This window comes from Megascapheus bottae, chromosome 3 (assembly GCF_031878675.1).
Source record: "Megascapheus bottae isolate mThoBot1 chromosome 3, mThoBot2.hap1, whole genome shotgun sequence".
NCBI lineage: Eukaryota > Metazoa > Chordata > Mammalia > Rodentia > Geomyidae > Megascapheus > Megascapheus bottae.
Genome location: NC_143511.1, coordinates 45,664,691 through 45,683,581, shown reverse-complemented (window position 1 = coordinate 45,683,581; position 18,891 = coordinate 45,664,691). Strand labels below are relative to the sequence as shown.

The 18,891-nt window shown below is 34.8% G+C and overlaps 1 protein-coding gene across 1 annotated transcript in view; it reads right to left on the bottom strand.

The window, feature by feature from the left end:
* The window catches only part of Ccdc171 (coiled-coil domain containing 171), a 304,559-nt gene that overhangs the window by 149,054 nt on the left and 136,614 nt on the right, over positions 1-18,891 (bottom strand). The window contains exons 19-21 of the mRNA XM_090330023.1: positions 11,959-12,185; positions 10,259-10,441; positions 8,832-9,017 (exon numbers count right to left, since the gene is read on the bottom strand). Of these exons, the coding sequence (XP_090186149.1) occupies positions 8,832-9,017; positions 10,259-10,441; positions 11,959-12,185 (596 nt within the window). The remainder of the gene's footprint in view (positions 1-8,831; positions 9,018-10,258; positions 10,442-11,958; positions 12,186-18,891) is intronic.

Genomic DNA, 18,891 nt, shown 5'->3' with positions numbered 1-18,891 from the left:
TGCCTCACACCTGTAATCCCAGCCATTCAGGAGACTGATTTGAAAGTTGACATGTGAGACCAATGCCTATCTCAAATTAACTAACAAAAAGTCAGAGAATTAGCTCAAGGGTAAAATGCCAGCCAGGAGTAAAACAGACAAGTGAAGGCTTAAGAGTCATAAGACCCTTTATTCTGGTACTGGAACAAGAGAAAGAAGAAGAAAGACAGACAGACAGACAGACAAATAGAAAGAGAGAGCTGGGGAGGAAGGGAGGGAGGGAGGGAGAGGGGGAAGGGAGAGGCCAGGAGTTTGGCCTAGTAGTAGAGTACTTGCCTAGCATGCATGAAGACCACGGTTTGACTCCTCAGTACCACATACATAGAAAAGCTGGAACTGGTGCTGTGACTCAAGTGGTGGAGCTCTAGCCTTGAAAAAGCCCAAGGACAGTGCTCAGGCCCTGAGTTCAAGCCCAACACTGGCAGAAAGAAACGGGGAGAGGGAGTGGGAGGGAGGGAGAGAGGGGGGAGGGAGGGAGAGGGAGGGCGAGGGAGGGAGGAGAAGAGAAGGGAGAAGAGGGAGGCGGAGGGAAAGGAAAAAGAGAAAGAGGGAAGGTGGGAGGGAGGGAGGGAGGGAGGAAGGAAGGAAGGAAGGAAGGAAGGAAGGAAGGAAGGAAGGAAGGAAGGAAGGAAGGAAGGAAGGAAAATGAGCTGAAGGGAGGGAGGGAGGGAGAGAGGGAGGGAAGAAAGAAAAAGACAGAAGCTGTCTGTAACTTCACAAAAAATTATTTATCAAATGATCCTATAAATGTAAAACATTTTAAATCTTCCATAAAATAAATACATCTAGTATGTTACAGATTCTACTGAAAATTATAATGTAATAGATATCTGGCTTTTCCCAGGAAAAAGAGTAGACAAGGAAAATCATAGCTATACTTTTTGCCTTGTCTATCCATTCTCTTTCTCCCTCTGTTCCTCTACTTCCTCACTGCTCTTTAAGGTCTCTCTCTCTATAGCTTAAACTGACCTGAAAAGTATAATGTAGCCCAAAGTTGGCCTCCAACTTTGATTCTCCTATCTTAATCTCCCAAGTGGTAAGATTACAGGCATGCACATCCAGTTTATTCAGTCATGGTTTTGTTTTGTTCTTGTTTTAGAGCACTGTGTATTTGAACTTAGGGTCTCACCCTTGCTAGGCAGATACTTATCACTTGAGTGACACCTCCAGTCCTTTTCTTTTGTTGTTATTGTTCCAATAAGGTCTTGGGTTTTTGTCCCAGGCTGGCTTCAATTATGATCCTCCTACTATGTCTTCCATGTAGATAAGATTAGACTACATACATCCTGATGCACCTGTCTGGTTGAGACAAAGGTCCACTAACTTTTTGCCTGCCTTGGCCTTGAACCTTAATACTCCTAATCTCTATTTCGCATATACTTGGTACACAATGGCATGAATTACCTCCCTGGACCTGTTTAGTATTCTTTTCTTTTATTAAATTTTATTTTATTGTCAGGGTGATGTATAGCGGAGTTACAATTACATTTGTAAGTTAATGAGTACATTACTTCTTGAACATTGTTCAACATTGCTACCCCTTTCCATGTTATTCTCCACTTACCCTCAACCTACCTCCTCCCAAATTATAAAGTTCATTTCCAACATACTGTCTTGTGAATATAGCTATTACATTGGTTCATTGGCTCATTGTCTTTTGTCTCAAAATCTTGCTATTTAGTTATTCTTAACCTCAAACTTATGAGAAACAAAAAAATTTTAATGTAATTTTATAAGAATAATGTCATTTCAAGCTGAGAGATTGGCCTAGTGGTAGAGTGCTTGCCTAGCATGCACGAAGACCCAGGTTTGATTCCTCAGTACCACATAAACAGAAAAAGTCAGAAATGATGCCGTGGCTCAAGTGGAAAAAAAAAAGCCTAAGGACAGTGCTCAGGCCTAAGTTCAAGACCCAGGACTGGCAAAAAAAAAAAGTCATTTTAAGAAATTTATCATGTTATTCAGTTAAACTGTTCCCATTGTTTACTAGCAATTTATGAATTACTATACTTTATGAATTACTGAATTGTTATTTATTAGCAGCTAATATTTTCCTATACTCCATGCCATCAGCAAGTTACCTAGTGTATGGTCCACTTGGGTTTTTTAACAGATTATGCAAACACCAAATTTAAAAAGCATACCATTAAATTGTGATTTATAAAGTAATGAGGAAAAACTAGCTCACTTTGGGATAATAGAATGGATTTTCTGAAGGAGACTAGTCTCACTGGTACCAGCTACAAATGCCAACATATTTTTGAAAGATTGATAGGCTCTTTCAGATGCTTTCTTTTCCTATATTTTGGTATAGGTGACAGAATTAGATATCCCTAAGAAAATTATTACATACAAAAATTAAAAGTTTCTAGTTTAAACATCTCCAGTATTCTGATCATCTAAAGTATAAATGTTCTATTTGATATGTAATTCATTTCTTAATATGATTTGTGAGTTTTAATTTCCCTGAAAGTCGTGTGTATTCTCTGAAACATAGTCACATCCCTACAAGAAGTAGACCATTTATTTGAAAGACAATTTTCTCAGCTAAGCATTACTGGGTTATATATGGCACAATCAGGTTCTAGTTGCTTCAGTAGCTTTTTTCTTATCCACTGTCAAGATGCCAGAGTCCCATGTACCTGATAGAAGACAGGGTGTTCTAGTGCAAATTTCACAGTATTATACCTCTTCCTGACTTTCAGCTTTTTACAAAATACGTTCTGAAGTCCAAGAGACTAAGCCTGTTTCCCAGCTTTTTTAACAACCTTGATTACAGCCAGACGTGCATAACTCCAAGAAGCTATTCAGACTTCCACTCTCATTTGGTTTAGAATATTTCTTTATTACTAGTACTATATGTAACATTTTGCTTTCTTTAAGGTTGCCTGCATATTCCAAAATCGGTTGTTTATTTAGCTTTCACTTGCTATGATTTGAATATATCTCTCATAATGTTGGAAACGTAATCCCAAAAACAACCAGGTTGAAAGCTGGAACTCTTTAGGTGTTATTGTTTGTGAAGCCTCTGCATTTTGTGAATGGATTAATTCCATCATTGTGGGAGTTGGTTAGTTACTGTGAAAGTAGACTCCTCATAAGTTCTGCTCCTTCTATCATGTGCAGGTGTTTCCTTGACCTTTGTCTCTGCCATAAGAGGATGCAGCAAGAAGGCCTTCACCAGCACCATGATATTTAGACTTCCTGACCTCCAGAACTGTAAGAAATAAAATTCTATGGTTTGTGAATTGCAGCCTGTGGTGTTCTGTTAGAGTAGGAGAAAAAAAACCAAGATACTACTCCACATGAAAGGAGTTCTTTTGTGTTAGTAAAACCTTGATAATGAAAAAAATGGCAATGACAGTAGAGATTAATTTTTTAAAAACTTCCCAGTTAAGAGTTATTATGGATTTAAACTGGTGTGAGAGTACACACTTAAAATCCCAACTCTAAGGAGTTACACCGAGGAAGAATGAGTTCAAAATAACCTTGGTCTATATAATAAGAAAGAGGAGAAAAGGATGGGAGGGGAAGGGAGAAGATATGAGAGGGGGAGGGGAGAAAAGGGAAAGAAGGGGGAGAGGGAAAGAGCTTGAGAATGGGAGAATACCTAATTTTTCAACTTCTGTTCCACACTGTATCATAGTGCAATAAGGCAAAGGGAAGTGAATTAAATGTATAAAGTTTGGAAAAGAAAACCCAAATTGTAACTATAGATTAAGCAAGGTTGTCTATACAGAAAATCCTATCAAGAATGACAATAGAGTTTAGAAATGTGACTCTATGTGAAATTAGCATATCTGTCTTCACATGTATCAGTTACTCAGTTGGTCTTACTCTGCCTGGGCACCTGAAGGAACTAAATTAGGCAAACTATGTTACAAAGAAAATTGTGCATTGGCTACTGCTTAGAACAAGTGGATGTTACTGACTTGTGATTGTCTTTTTACATTATTAATAAGCCTATTTTTTTAGTGTAGGATTCTATGCTCAAGTTCCCATCCACTAGTGGAGCCCCAGGTTTTGTCTTCTAACCCCAAAATAGTATTGGTATTTACCTGTAAACAATGTAGCCCTACTTAGGTGGCTAACTTTGATTTCTATGCACTAGTTTATAGGTATTGTTGCGTATATTTTTGTATTTGAATCTTTTCTTTACTTCTTAATGTATTGCTGTTACCACAGGAAATATCGTATCTGAAATTGAGATATCTTCTAAAACAGGCCATTCTGAACATCTAATCCAGTTTGCATTATAAAAATGGTTATACTTTTTTTAAATGACTGAAAGTAAAATCCAAAAACATGTAATTGTTTTCAGATAATAATTAATAGGTAATTTCTATTCTCTTACATATATTCCAAATCTATTCTTGATTTCATTTCACTTTATAAAGAAAAAACAATATATTGTATTTCTAAAGAATGCTACATGCAGAACAGTTTTTAAAAAGCAAATATTTAGAAATCTTACCAAAAACATGAAAGAATATTTATCAATCATACAAATGCTTTTCACATGCTGTCTTAATTCATCCTCCTAAAAAATCCTGTAGCTTAAATATCATTACCTTGTTTTTGCAGAAGAGGAAACTAAGGCTCAGAAAGGTTAAGTAATTAGCTCAAGTGATAGAACTGGGATTTGAATTGGAGAATACTTGTTCCAAGGCCAGTGCTTTTTCCACTGAACCATGCTGCCTCCCACCTGAGAGCATTTTCACATTACCACCTGCTAGTTCTAATTAAGAGACTAATTAAACAAGTCTCCACTCCTGACAACAATATTAAAGCTTCTAGCACTTTAAAGAAATTAATATAAACAGCTCTTTATCTCCTTGAAGATACAATACCTAAACATAAACTACAAACTATTCTAGAAAAAAAGACACCAATACAACAGGTGCTTTTTCAAGCATTAGTTAATTATATTAAATACTTCAAGCACAAAAAAATTGTTTAATGACCAATATACTTCTGAAATTATTCAACTTCCCTTTGTACAACTACTTAATATTTTTTAAAAAGAAAGTTCAACTAGACTAATAATCAATAAAAATTAAAGTAACAAAGGTATGTGCAACAAATTGGCAAAAAAATTAAAATAACAGAGTAAATAAAAGTACAATTTTTAAATACCTAAAGGAATAACATAATTGTTTTAAAAACTTACTGAAAACCAATTTAAAAATATTTACTTTAGGGGCCCGGAGTTTGGTCTAGTGGTAGAGTGCTTGCCTAGCATGCACGAAGGCCCGTGCTCGATTCCTCCGTACCACCTACATAGAAAAAAGCCGGAAGTGGTGCTAAGGCTCAAGTGGTAGAACTCTAGCCTTGAGAAAGTCCAATGACAGTGCTCAAGCCCTGAGCTCAAGCCTAGGACTGGCAAAAAAGAAATTTAAAAAAAAATATTTACTTTAAAACTGGGGATTTTAGTCTAAAAATTCTTCACCAAAAAGTTCATCATTACAAAAATAATCATAGCTGTACAAAGATCCATATGTAGAAGTGTCCATCTTAAACTAAGAAAATAAGAAGGGGAGAAATCTGGAACTGATCTCTATCTATGTAATAAATTATAGAGAAATAAATTATGTACATTTTAGAGGTTGCCAAATTCTGAGGGGAAGGGGAAAATATTGTTAAATAATACAAAGTTGCATTTAGCAAGTAGGATTAAATTCTGGTAATTGTATTGTATATTTCCAAAGTCCTAAAAGCTTATACATATATCATCAACACAAAGTAATGGTAAGTACATGAGGTGATAGGTACATCTATTAGCCTGATTTAATAATTCCACATAGATAAATTTATCAAAATATTACAATGTATACCATAAATGTACAGAACTTTTGTCAATTAAAAAGAAAAAAGGAAGAAAATTATATACATTAAAAATTCAATCATCCATTTTAAAGATAACATTAATTCACATAGAAATAAGTTCTTGCCATTCTAAAATAACTATTACATAATGATATGATTCTATTTTTATTAATATATAAGCTTATATTTCTTTTTGGAGGTTAAATTTGATCATTAATTTTTATTTATACACATTTCTTGAAGAACAGAGGTCCCACTGTGGTATTTCACAAAAGTATATATTGTACATTGGTCAGATTAACCCTCTCTATTGCTTTCTCTTTGAAAATATAAAGTCTAGAATAATATATATCAAATTTTAATGGTAGACATATCTGGTAATATAACAAGATTATTTAAATTTTTCTTTGTAAATCTTCTCTTATTGTTCCAAACTGAATATTTATTACTTGTATTCTTAAAAAATAAAGAAAAAGGGGCCGGGAGTTTGGCCTAGTGGTTAAAGTGCTTGCCTAGCATGCGCGAAGACCTGGGTTGGATTCCTCGGTACCACATACATAGAAAAAAGCTGGAAGTGGTGCTGAGGCTCAAGTGGTAGAGCTCTATCCTTGAGAAAGTCCAAGGACAGTGCTCAGGCCCTGAGCTCAAGCCCAGGACTAGCCAAAAAAAAAAAGAAAGAAAGAAAAAGACAATATAGAATCCTATTGGTTGGTAAGCACTAATACTCATAATCTCCTACAATGTGATACAAGTTAGGAAACAGTATGCATTTTTATAAGAAAATGACATATTTGTTTAAATTTTTAAATTTTTTTAAACTGATATGAATCTCTTTCACTTAAAATCAGCTATTTCAATAAGTTTAATTGAATGAATACATCTGAAAATTATTTTACTGTAAATGTTAATAGTATTCTGGGACCACTATGGGCCAGGAGACACCTGGCAAGTCAGACAAACTTTTTTTTTTTTTGATCAATCCTGGACCTTGAATTCTGGGCCTGGACACTATCCCTGAGCAATTCTGCACAAGGCCACCGCTCTACCCCTTAAACCACAGCACCACCTCCAATTTTCTAGTTTGCAAATTGGAGATAAGAGTCTCACTGGGGAGGGTATTGGGGGAAGGAAATAAGGACAAAAAACATGAGAAGGGACATCAATGTGTGAGAAGTAATGCACCTAGTACCTGGCAAATATAAATGTAACTCCTCTATACATTACAATTTTTTTAAAAAAGAGTCTCACGGGACTTTCCTGTAGTGATCCTCAGATCTCAGGCTCCTGAGTAGCAAGGATTACAGGAGTGAGCCATGGGCACCCAGCCTCAGGAAAACTTAATTTCCTCAAAAACCATGGAAGCGAGGCACTGGTAGCTTTGCCTGTGATCCTAGCTACTTAGAAGGGTGAGATTTTAGGATTACAGTTCAAAGCCAGCCCATGCAGGAAAGTCTTTGAGACTATTATCTACAACTAAGTACCCAAAAAGCTGGAAATGGAGCTCAAGTGGTAGATCGCTAGCCTTGAGCAAAGGAGCTAAGGGACCACACTCAAGCCAAGAGTTCAAGCCCAGGACCAACATTATACATAGACACAGATGCAGATAAACACACACACACCCAGGAACCAACACATATACACAGACACAAACACAGATACAAACATACACACAAATGGAAATAATAACTGACACTACCTACCATGCAGGACAGTTTAAGAATGGAACAAGATAATCCACACTGAGAAAGGTACAAGGGGCGGTCACAGGAGTGTGGTCAGTCTATATAATATGGTATTAGGAAAGAAGATAGAAAATCTAACCTCCTAAATTTATCACTACAGCTGTGCAAGCTATGGTAACATATTAATACCTCTCTTTTTTCATCTAAAATGGGATTAAAAACTCTACAGATTTATGGAGATTATGAGATAGTTGGTGAGATATATAGTACAGTGTCTGGCAAATAGTAAGTTCTCAATAAATTTTTGCTACTTTATTATTAACATAAATAGTATCGAGATGCTAAGGTAAATATATTAATTGCTTAATCATTGAATATCAACAATCAGCTAGTTATATTAAATATGATACTTCATATAAAGGCTACACAACACTTTTTTTATTTTCTTGGACTTAGTTCCATCCAGTGTGTATAACCTCACTAGTGAAACATCAAGTATTAAAATCAAAAATAAGAATTCTATTACAGGGGCCGGGAGTTTGGCCTAGTGGTAGAGTGCCTGCCTAGCATTCATGAAGACCCAGGCTCAATTCCTCGGTACCCCACATACACAGCAAAAAGCCGGAAGTGGTGCTGAGGTTCAAGTGGTAGAGCTGTAGCCTTGAGAAAGCCCAAGGACAGTGCTCAAGCCCTGAGCCAAAGCCCAGGACTGGCAAAAAAAAAAAAAAAAAGAATTCTATTACACTTTATAGTCAACATTTACAAAACAGTACTATCACCATAATTGTATTACTAAACTTTTCTCAACAATAAGTATTATCTTTTCCCTTTTAAATGCCACTGACAAATGCATAGTCAAGAGACTAACTCTTTCTAACCAGGCCTCCCTTATCTTAAAGCATAGATTTATATGAGAACTGGGGAGACCTAGATTCAAACCCTTCCAAAATTCAAAAGATATGTGAAGTTTCCAAAGTCCAAAGACCACAAAACAAAAATAGAAAAAAGAACTAGATTGGAAGAAAGGACGATGACTTTTTTAAGTAAGTTATTACTAAAACATCTCGTTGTTTCTAACCAACCTATAAAGCTGACTTTTACATCTTTAATACATGTTGATGTACGCTGTGGTTGAGGATTGAAGTCTTGTTCCATCCTCAGAAACTCTTATAGAATAAAATTTTTCAACTTGGGATCTATTCTTTATTCAAGAGATGTGTATTATTTCTCATATCTACAAAAAGAGAAGAAATAAGCATTATTATATAAGCAATGTTCTCCTACCTTAACAGCTTCTCCTAGAGTTTGGTTTTTGTCAGCTTCTTCACTGGAATGCAACTCAAGCCTATAATTCAACTCCTGTAGTTGCTGTGCCTGTTCATTCAACAGCATTTGTGCCTGCTGTTCCCGAAGCAATGCATTATTGAGTTCTTCACATGCACTTTCAAACTTCTCATGGGTGATCAATTTCTTTAAGGGAAAGGAAAAAAATCAATCGTAAGCTACCTTCATTGCTACATCACTTAATCTTTAGTACTAAAATAATATATTTCTAAGGCAAACTATATAAACAGATATAATATATAGGTGTAATGAAAATGATCAGAAGATACACAGCAAGTTGTTTCCTTTCCCAACATTTGTTAGATCATATAAACACTCATCTTTTTACTCCCTCTTACAAGCTGTTATATCTCCCCATGTTCTCCTATTAAAACTAGAGTATTTTCAAAATATTAACTCTAAGCCTCCTCTTAGCACTCAAGCCCTACTCCACTTCATAACATTCCTCTGTTTCTAGAGTCTTGTAAACAGACATGTTTGTGTAATGATAAATTTCTCCCCACCTCCCCGTACCTAGGTTTAAATTGGGGTCTCCAACTTGCTCTGCTTAGAAGTAGGGTTCAAGTGGTCTAGCACTAGCTGAGCAAGTAAGCTGAACAAAACAAAGCCCTAGTTCAAACCCTAATATTGGCAACAGTGTTGATGATAATAATAATTACAATAATAATAAGCTAACTTATAAGCCAGAAAGTCAAACTATGTACAATATCTAGAATTTTTCATAATATTCTAGGGAATAATATATATGAAGGTTTCCAATTGTTAGAAGAGCTACTATTATCTAAACCTAATAGTAGGTTGATACATTCTAATGCTTAATGCATTTTGATTAATACATATCTATATTTATTTTGGCAGACCATCTCAAGATCTCAAATTGACTAGATATTTGTATATATATTTTAAAACAGTGTAATAATGGTTTGAAAAGATGATACTAACCCATTTTCAAGCATAGTACATAAATAATGTGTATTTTATTATGCTTCATCCATTTACATGTTTTGGTCAATTTATTTGGCAATTTTTTCCTTTTTAACAATTTGCTGGGATTTTTAATAATATATTAAACTCAGTAAAGTTATACAAATTGAACCTATCTTTGGGAAAGAAACTTGATTTCATACTAAATAATGTATTACTCAAAAGTTCAATATAGGGAGAACAAAAAAGAAATATATCTACCCAACCATTAGGCTTCTTAATTTAAGACATTTTAAAACAGAGACTGGGGGGGGGGAATTGGGGAAGAAGAAGCCCATCCTATTTGAAGAGACTCTGAATTATTTTTTAAATCAAATACTAAAAATCAAAAAAAGGAAACAGATATCATTACGGCCATAGTTTTCTAAATTCTAAATACTTACAGAGTGCTTAAATTCATTTAATTGCAATTGGAGACCCTGAGCTTTATCAAGTTCCTTTTTCATTTCATTCACATTTCGTTTGAATTCTGTAACCTCTAGGCGCAGTGAGCGGCGTTCCACCTCTGCTGCATGCAGTCTTTGTGTAAATCCAAATATTTGCTTTTGTAATGATGCTGTGCTTTTCTGTTGTTAAACAAGAGCAATTTTCAAGCAGTAACTGCAGATTTACTAAAAAATCAATAGCAATGACCATTTAACTAAATTAAATGTAACTTAGATTGCACAAAAAAAACAGCACCAGCTATTACTAAAACATTCAAATGCAAGTTTTTTATGTGACTAATATGTGAAATATGATATCAACACTTAAAATATATCTTCTAGTTAGATGATATCTAGAAAACAGAACTGAAAATTTTAGGTCTTTTTTGTTGTTCTTTTTTTTGTCAGGGTAATGTATAGAGGGGTTACAGTCACATTCATCAAGTAGTGGGTGTATTACTACTCGTACATTGATACCCCTTCTCATGCTTTTGTTCCCCTTTCCCTTCTACCACCCACTCCCAATCATCTCAATTTTAGGTCTTTTATAATTCTATCACTATGCACTTCAAGGAAATAGTATACTTAAAAGTAATGCCAATATTTATTCGGGATGACTTTTATTGTAATAAAATGAGGAACAAGCATCGTGGTTTTTGCTAATAATCTCAGCTACACAAGAGATAGGGATTGGGGGGTTATGATTGGAGGCTAACCCTGGCAATAATGTAAATGAGATATTTTCTCTTTAACTGGGCATGGTAGCAATACACCTATAATTCCAGTTACTACAAGAACTGTAATCTGATGCTGGCCCTGGACAGGACCCTATGCAAAAGAGAACTAAATTAATAAAGATAGGAATATCCAGGCACTATGGCTCACACCTGTAATACTAGCTATCTGGAAGGCTGAGATTTAAGGGTCATGGTTGAAAGCCATCCTGGGCAAAAACATTCATGAGACTTTCATCTCCAATTTATCACCAAAAAAGCCAGAGGTGGAGCTGTGGTTCAAGTGGTAGCATACTAGTCTTGAGCAAAAAAGGGTCAGGGACTTGCTCAAGCCCAAGCCCCAGCCCCAGGACTGGTGTGCTCACGCGCGCGCGCGCACACACACACACACACACACACACACACACACACACACACACACACACACAAGATGTGAGGTATAGCTCAAATAAGGCACAAGGCACTTGCCTAACAAGGACTTGAGTTCAAATTGCGGTTACTCTCTTCTACATTCATCAGGTCTATAATTAATATTTGTGTTTAATATTGACAAATAAAAGTGTCAGGTGTTTTCCTACAAATTGTCATTTCAGATAATGGTTAATAGGTTTATTTATTATTTTTTAAATCATGAAATTTAGTTTTCCCTCTGCTACACAGTTTTAATCTGTCATTATTTGTCTTATGTCCATGTAAAGCGAAAGGGGGGAGTGAGAGAGAGAAAGAAAGAGAGAAAGAAAAAGAGAGAAAGAAGCAAGGAAGAAAGGAAGGAAAAGAGGGAGGGAGGAAAGGAAGGAGGGAGGGATAAATCAAAGAAAATCGACTTGTACCTTCACATACAAGTAGTTTAAACTCTAAATAAATCTGATGCAAAACTAAATCTACAAATTCTAAAATCAATATTAAATGAAAATTTGTACATACCATAATGGGCACATGGCCACGCAAACCATACTTTAGGGCCAAAGTGTTTATTTTATGAAGTCCACGGGCCAGCCTTTGAACAAGGGAGTCTTTTTCTACATATGTAATACTCCTGTTACTGCGCAGAGGAACACTCTCCATTGCTACACTGATGTTATCCATGAGTTTTGTAAAAGAATTCTTGGCTGCACCTATAAGTATATGTCCACATATTCTGGAATTTGGATCTTCAAAAAGAAAGAGCACAAAAATAAGAATTTTCTATACTGACTTAACAATACTGCTTATTACAATATGAAAATATTTTTCCATTATGCAATTTCTATTCACCTATATTCATTAAAAATTTCTCTTCCAGATGTTTACTATTAAAAGAAGAAAAAAGATAATTCATCTGTAAAACAATATAGAATTTCTAAAGAAATTCTTCATGGATTTATTAGGTAATTCATATGGAATATTATAAAACTAAACATTTATATCTCTTTGTTCTAATACTTCGTATATATATATGTCCATTTTATTTACAGCTGCTATAACTTGGTACATTAATGCCTTTCTATTTATATTCTCAGACTAGAAAACATAATTTGTCTTATTCCAAAGCAAGTAAAATTTAACAACTACAACTATTAACTTCCCCACAGGATTTGGTAATCATCCCTGTCATGTAATGGACTTGAGGTCCCAGCATATACAACACAGCCTGCTTACTGCTACATTCATCAGGTCTGTAATTAATATTTGTGTTTAATGTAGTTAAATAAAAGTGTCAAGGGTTTTTCCTACTAATTGGTATTCCAGGTAATGGTTAATAGGTTTATATATGATTTTATAAAAGTCATGTAATTTAGTTTTCCCTCTGCTACACAGGTTTTAACCTGTTATTATTTATATTATGATATTGTCCATGTAAAACAACAAGCATGGAAACTATTTCAATTTAATAATACACCACATTACATTTTAAGAGCTTCCACTTTTTATTTGTTTTTATTTTATTGTTGGGGTTATAGTTACATTCGTCAGATAGTAGGTGCATTACTTCTCACACACTGATACTCCTTCTCATATTTTTGTACCCATTTTCATCCCCCTCCTTGGAGACTATTTCAATTTAGTAGTACACAGTATTACATTTTAGGGGCTTCTCCTGTTTTACCTTAGCTTTACATCATAGATTAAAAAAAGAAATTTCAGCCAGTCTTACAAAATAAAATTGTCCTTCTTGTCTTTTGCTAAGTTTATGTATGGTACAACACTAAAGAACAACACTGAGTGAGAAAGAAAGTAATCAACCACTGCCACTGGCTTTCTATTTTATAACGAATTTCCTGACAATGATTCTGTATTCTAAAATTTGAATTTTATTCCTAAATTACTTTTTTCTTCAAATTTCCTTTATTTATCAATGTACAAAAGGAAAGAAATTTTACGATTAATGTAATCAAAATATGAAAACCACATAGCTTTAGAGACATCATAAATTTGAAATTGTTATATATAATAACTTATATGCAAACTTGTTCTATCAGTGGCTGGGAGTGGTAGAGTGGCCTAGTGGTAGAGTGCTTGCCTAACATGCGTAAAGACCCAAGTTCGATTCCTCCATACCACATACATAGGAAAAAGCCAGAAGTGATTGTTGTCCTTAAGGTACTATGTTATCTCTCATCTTTTGCTGTCCCTTGGTTATCTCATATTGTTACAATATCTCACTTTGTTATCTGATATATCAGATATATTTGTATTTGGTTATTTGAAATTGGATAGGGAAGGGGGGAAAACAAGAGGAAGGGTGGGGGTGGGGGGAGGGAAATGGAGACCAAGACAGGTGGAAGGGTATCAATGTATGTGAATTAATGCACCTTCTATCTGGCAAATATCATGTAACCCTTCTATTAATTACAATAAAAAATATGAAAAAAAAGAAAAGAAAAAAGCCAGAAGTGGTGTTGTGGCTCAAGTGGTAGAGCACTAGCCTTGAGAAAGCCCAAGGACAGTGCTCACGCCCTGATCCCAAGCTCAGGACTGGCCAAAAAAAGAGAAAGAAGAAAGAAAGAAAAGAAAGGAAGGAAGGAAGGAAGGAAGGAAGGAAGGAAGGAAGGAAGGAAGGAAGAAAGAAAGAAAGAAAGAAAGAAAGAAAGAAAGAAAGAAAGAAAGAAAGAAAGAAAGAAAAAAATGGCTCTAGGAAAGTACCCAGGTCTTAATTTCAAGCTCTAGCACTGGCTCACATACACACAAAGAATATACAATAAGTTTAATTCTATATCCATTCATTATACAAACACCTGCACAAAATCACCTGCACAAAAGACATAGAATTTTTCATTAAAATACCAGTCTTAAACACTAGATTCCTTAAATAAACAATTAAAAAGAATTTAGTGGCCTAATTATATAGCAACCAACATACATTATAAAACAGTCAAATTTACTACAATGTAAATATTTCATTTTCCTATGAATTTATACTAAAATTTATTATTGTAACAGTGAAAATATCATTTGAATATATATGTATATATAAACATCTATTTCTTGCAAGTTTTATGCCTTTTCATCTCATCTTTAACATGTTTATTTACAGGTATTTTTATCTTTTTTAATTAATTACATTTCAATTTATTTTCATGGCTGCTACAGCAATACTGAAGTCAAAAATGGGACTCAATACTAAGAAGTTAATATTAATTTATATATGTATATATTCTTTTAAATAAACATAAAGGCTTGTTTTTAGAAAAACTATTTATGAAATATAAAATCAGTAAAAATTTTACAAAAAAATAAAGAGGCATTAAAAGAAAAACCCAGGGGGCTGGGAGTTTGGCCTAGCAGTAGAGTGCTTGCCTTCCATGCACCAAGACCCAGGTTCAATTCCTCGGTACCACGTACATAGAAAAAAGCCAGAAGTGGTGCTGTGGCTCAAGTGGTAGAGCTCTAGCCTTGAAAAACAACAAGGACAGTGTTCAGGCCGTGAGCCTAAGCCCAGGACTGGCAATTAATTAATTAATTAATTACTTAAAAACCCAATGTTGAAAGTGGTGACATTGATCAAGATATATTTTGTATTCATAAATTCTTCTTAAAAGCCTTCTTTGTATAACTACTTTAAGATAATAAAAATAAAGACAAAAAAAGAATTAAAACAAAATTTAAAAGTTAAAAAAATTCAATGTATGTGAATTAATGCACCTTCTATCTGGCAAATATCATGTAACCCTTTTACTATTTACAATAAAAAATATAGAGAAAAAAAAAGTTAAAAAAATTTTAACTACAATTAGATTTCCATTAATAGGGTTTTTTTAACTATAGTGCAGAAATGTGTTTGTAGAGACACTGACCTCTCTAAAAGTCACTTTTTAAATGATAATATAATCCCAGGAAACATTCTTTCAAATCTGTAAGAAGTGTGTAGAGACATGCACTCTGTTTCTGTATGCTGCCTCTCAATGAATGATAGTAAGAGTACTGAATAACTTCTACTTCAGTAAGAAGTGTTTTTATTGCTTTTTAAAAGTTTTTATTATTATCTCTAAGTAGTTGCACAAAGGAGTTGTCATTTAGCAAAGTAGTTTATAAATATAATGCATCTTGATCAATGTTAACCCTTTTATTTATCCTTAACCAATTCCCACCCTCCAGCCCTTTCCTCACTCTTCCTAATGTTGTAAGATATCCACTGGATTCTTGTCTGCATTGTATCCCTCTTTCCTCTTCATTCATCTACCTCCTTCTCCTTGGCCCTACCCTGCCCTTTTTGAGAATTCACTTCCTGGTGTATTTTGCTGAACTTTGATATTAACTTTCTAAGAATTACCCTAGTTGAGATTACCCTTGAATCTATCATATTTCATCTGACGTATTTGTATGCATTTCCATATCTATGATTTTGTGAGCTAAATCTAGCTTCCACAAATAAGGAAAAGTATGGATCCTTTGTCTCTCTGAGCCTAACTTACTTCACTTAACATAATGTTTTCCATGTCTTCATTTCCTTACAAATGGTACAATATCATCCTTTCTAATGGATTAATAAAATTCAATATAACATATTTTCCTGATTCACTGAAGGCATCTGGACTGATTCCATACCTTAGCTCTAGTGAATAATGCTGAAATAAGCATGGTTGTGCTAGAGGCTTAACTGTATTCTGGTTTTCAATCATTGGGGCAAATGCTCAGGAAGGGAATTGCTAGATCACAGGGTACTTCCATGTTTAACTTTTTTTTTTTTTTGGTGGGTCATGGGGCTTGAACTTGGCCTGGGCACTGTCCCTGAGCTCTTCAGCTCAAGGCTACTGACCTACCCTTGAGTCAAGCCCCATTTCCCATTTTCTAGAGGTTAATTGAAGATAAGAGTCTCAGGTATTTTTGTGCCAGGGCTAGCTTTGAACCGTGATCCTCAAATCTCAGCCTCCTGAGTAGGTAGGATTACAGGCATGAGCCACCTCACCCGGCTTCCATGTTTAACTGTTTGAGGAACCTCCACACTGCTTTCCAGAGTGGCTGAACAAGTATACATTCCCATCGTTTTCAGCCACATTCTCACTAGTATCTGTTATTGTTTGTTTTCTAGATAATGGCCATTCTAACTAAACCAGCACTACCGAAGAGTCTGACATTCCACATACAGAAAAACAACATGCATATAGAATAAGCAGGGAAAATAGACCTTACTGGATGAGCAGATAGTTATAGTAAGAACAGAAAAAATACAACTCTAAAAGGAGTGGAGGAGCTTAACATGACAGGAGCTACTGCATACCTCTTGGTTCTAACACTTAATATCAATGGGTTCAATTCTCCAATCAAAAGGCTTGTTAGATCAAAGGCAAGATCCATCCAACTACTGACTAAAAGAGACACATCTACCTGACAAAAACAAATACCTGCTTAAGGTGAAAGGCTAGAACAAAGTCTTTCAAGAAAATTTGACATTGTAAAGATAGAAGTGCTTTTATAATTTCTGAAATACTTTCAAATTGTTTCTAGGTTCCTAAAGATAGTCTTTCAAGGAAAATAACAGAATTTTGTTTTTAGCAAATACTGCAAAGCAATATAAAATAACATGTAACTTTATTATAAGAAACACTATATTCAGACATGTCCTTTTACCAATCTCAAGATGCTGCACCAGCATCCATGTGTACGTAAGAAAACTATTTGCTGCGCATATGATAGGCCTCTTGAGTAGTATAAGTAAAAATGAGTATAAACTACATCTGAGATAGAGAAGTGTTGCTGTGGCTCAAGGGGTAGGGTGGTAGGGTGGTAGCCTTGAGCTGAAGAGCTCAGGAACAACACCCAAGCCCAGAGTTCAAGCCCCACGACCGACAAAAAATAATAATAATAATAAGGTATACAGAAAAAAAAAAACCCATACCTTATTCCCAACGTGTTTTTTGCTTCCTTGTCAAAAATCAGATAACTCTAGCTTTGTGGGTTTATTTCTGGATCTTTTAATTCATTTGTCAGTGTGTCTGCATTTATGCCAGTACCATGCTGTTTTTGAAGTCACTTACTATTCTTGTGTTGAGATCTATCTGTTCCTTTATATCAAGTAGGGTTTGTTTTATACAGTTGGGTGCATTGATAGTCAATGTGTATATTTACAATTGCTACCTCCTCTTGAGGAATAGTTTTCTTTATATTAAGTTACACTGTTTATGTTTTCTTTTTTCTCTTTTCTTTTCTTTTTTCCCCTAAGGTCATGGAGCTTGAATTCTGGGCCTGAGCAGTGCTTTCTCTGAACTCTTCAGCTCAAAGCTATCACTCTACCAACTGAAGACATAGCACCACTTCCTGGTGGTTAACTGGAGATTAGAGTCTCACAGACTTTCTCTTGTTTTCTGATTATTCTTACTCAATTACATTTAGTCTTACTTTCTCTTACATTTTTGTTCTCTTTTTATCCTGGTCCTAGTGCTGTTGTCTTAGCTGCTCACTTTTTCTCTGTATTATTTTATTAGCTTACTAGTGATTATTCAAGCTTCCATTAAATGCAACATCCTTTTTCTCCTCATGTTCTCTCTCCCCTCCTCCCTCCCTTTTCAGTGCTCTTAATTATATCTTACAGTTTAGACAAACAAACAATATTTTTCTCCATATATGAGTAAAACATATGGATCAAACTTTTTTCTGCTACTAAACTTTGAGGAATGGGTTACATAGATTATTATACTGGAAATCCTGAATGACATAATAGTTCTTATTTTAAAATGTAAATTCATAGAAGATGCAGAATATTTCTTGTCATCATTGCTTATATTTATTTTCAATAAACACTGAGAGCATGCTATATTGCATTTTTCTGACTGAAGTAATTAGATATGTAATTTTCTTATTAGACTCTAATAGTTTAGATTTATAGTTAGGTAGTATATTGGTAATTGTATATCATCCTGGGCTCACAGAATCCTTATCAAAAGAGTTCCTGGAGCAATTTCAGGAGTTATCTGATTTTTGACAAGGAAGCAAATACACGCTGGGAATACTGGACACTGAAACTAGATTTCTCATCCTCTACAAAATTCACTTCAAAATGGATCAAGTATCTTAATGTAAAAATCTGAAACCTAAAAACAAATACAGAGGAAATAATAACACTTGAAGATGTAGATACATGTAGTTTTCTAAACAGGACTCTAGTTGTCTAGAAAATAAAAAGGACAATTCACCAAGGTAAAAGAACAACCACCAATGAACAGGAAAAAAGTGTTTATATGGAAAATGGAGCATTTGTCAACCATAAAGAAAAACCTAGCTACTACAGAGCAGAGCTATGTGAGGATCATGGTTGTAAGTCAGATCAAGCAGGAAAGCTCATGAGACTCTAATCATCCAAAAACTAGAAGTAGACCTGTTTTCAAAGTGGTACAATGCTAGCCTTGAGCAAAAAAGCTCCAAGACAGCACCCAGACCCTG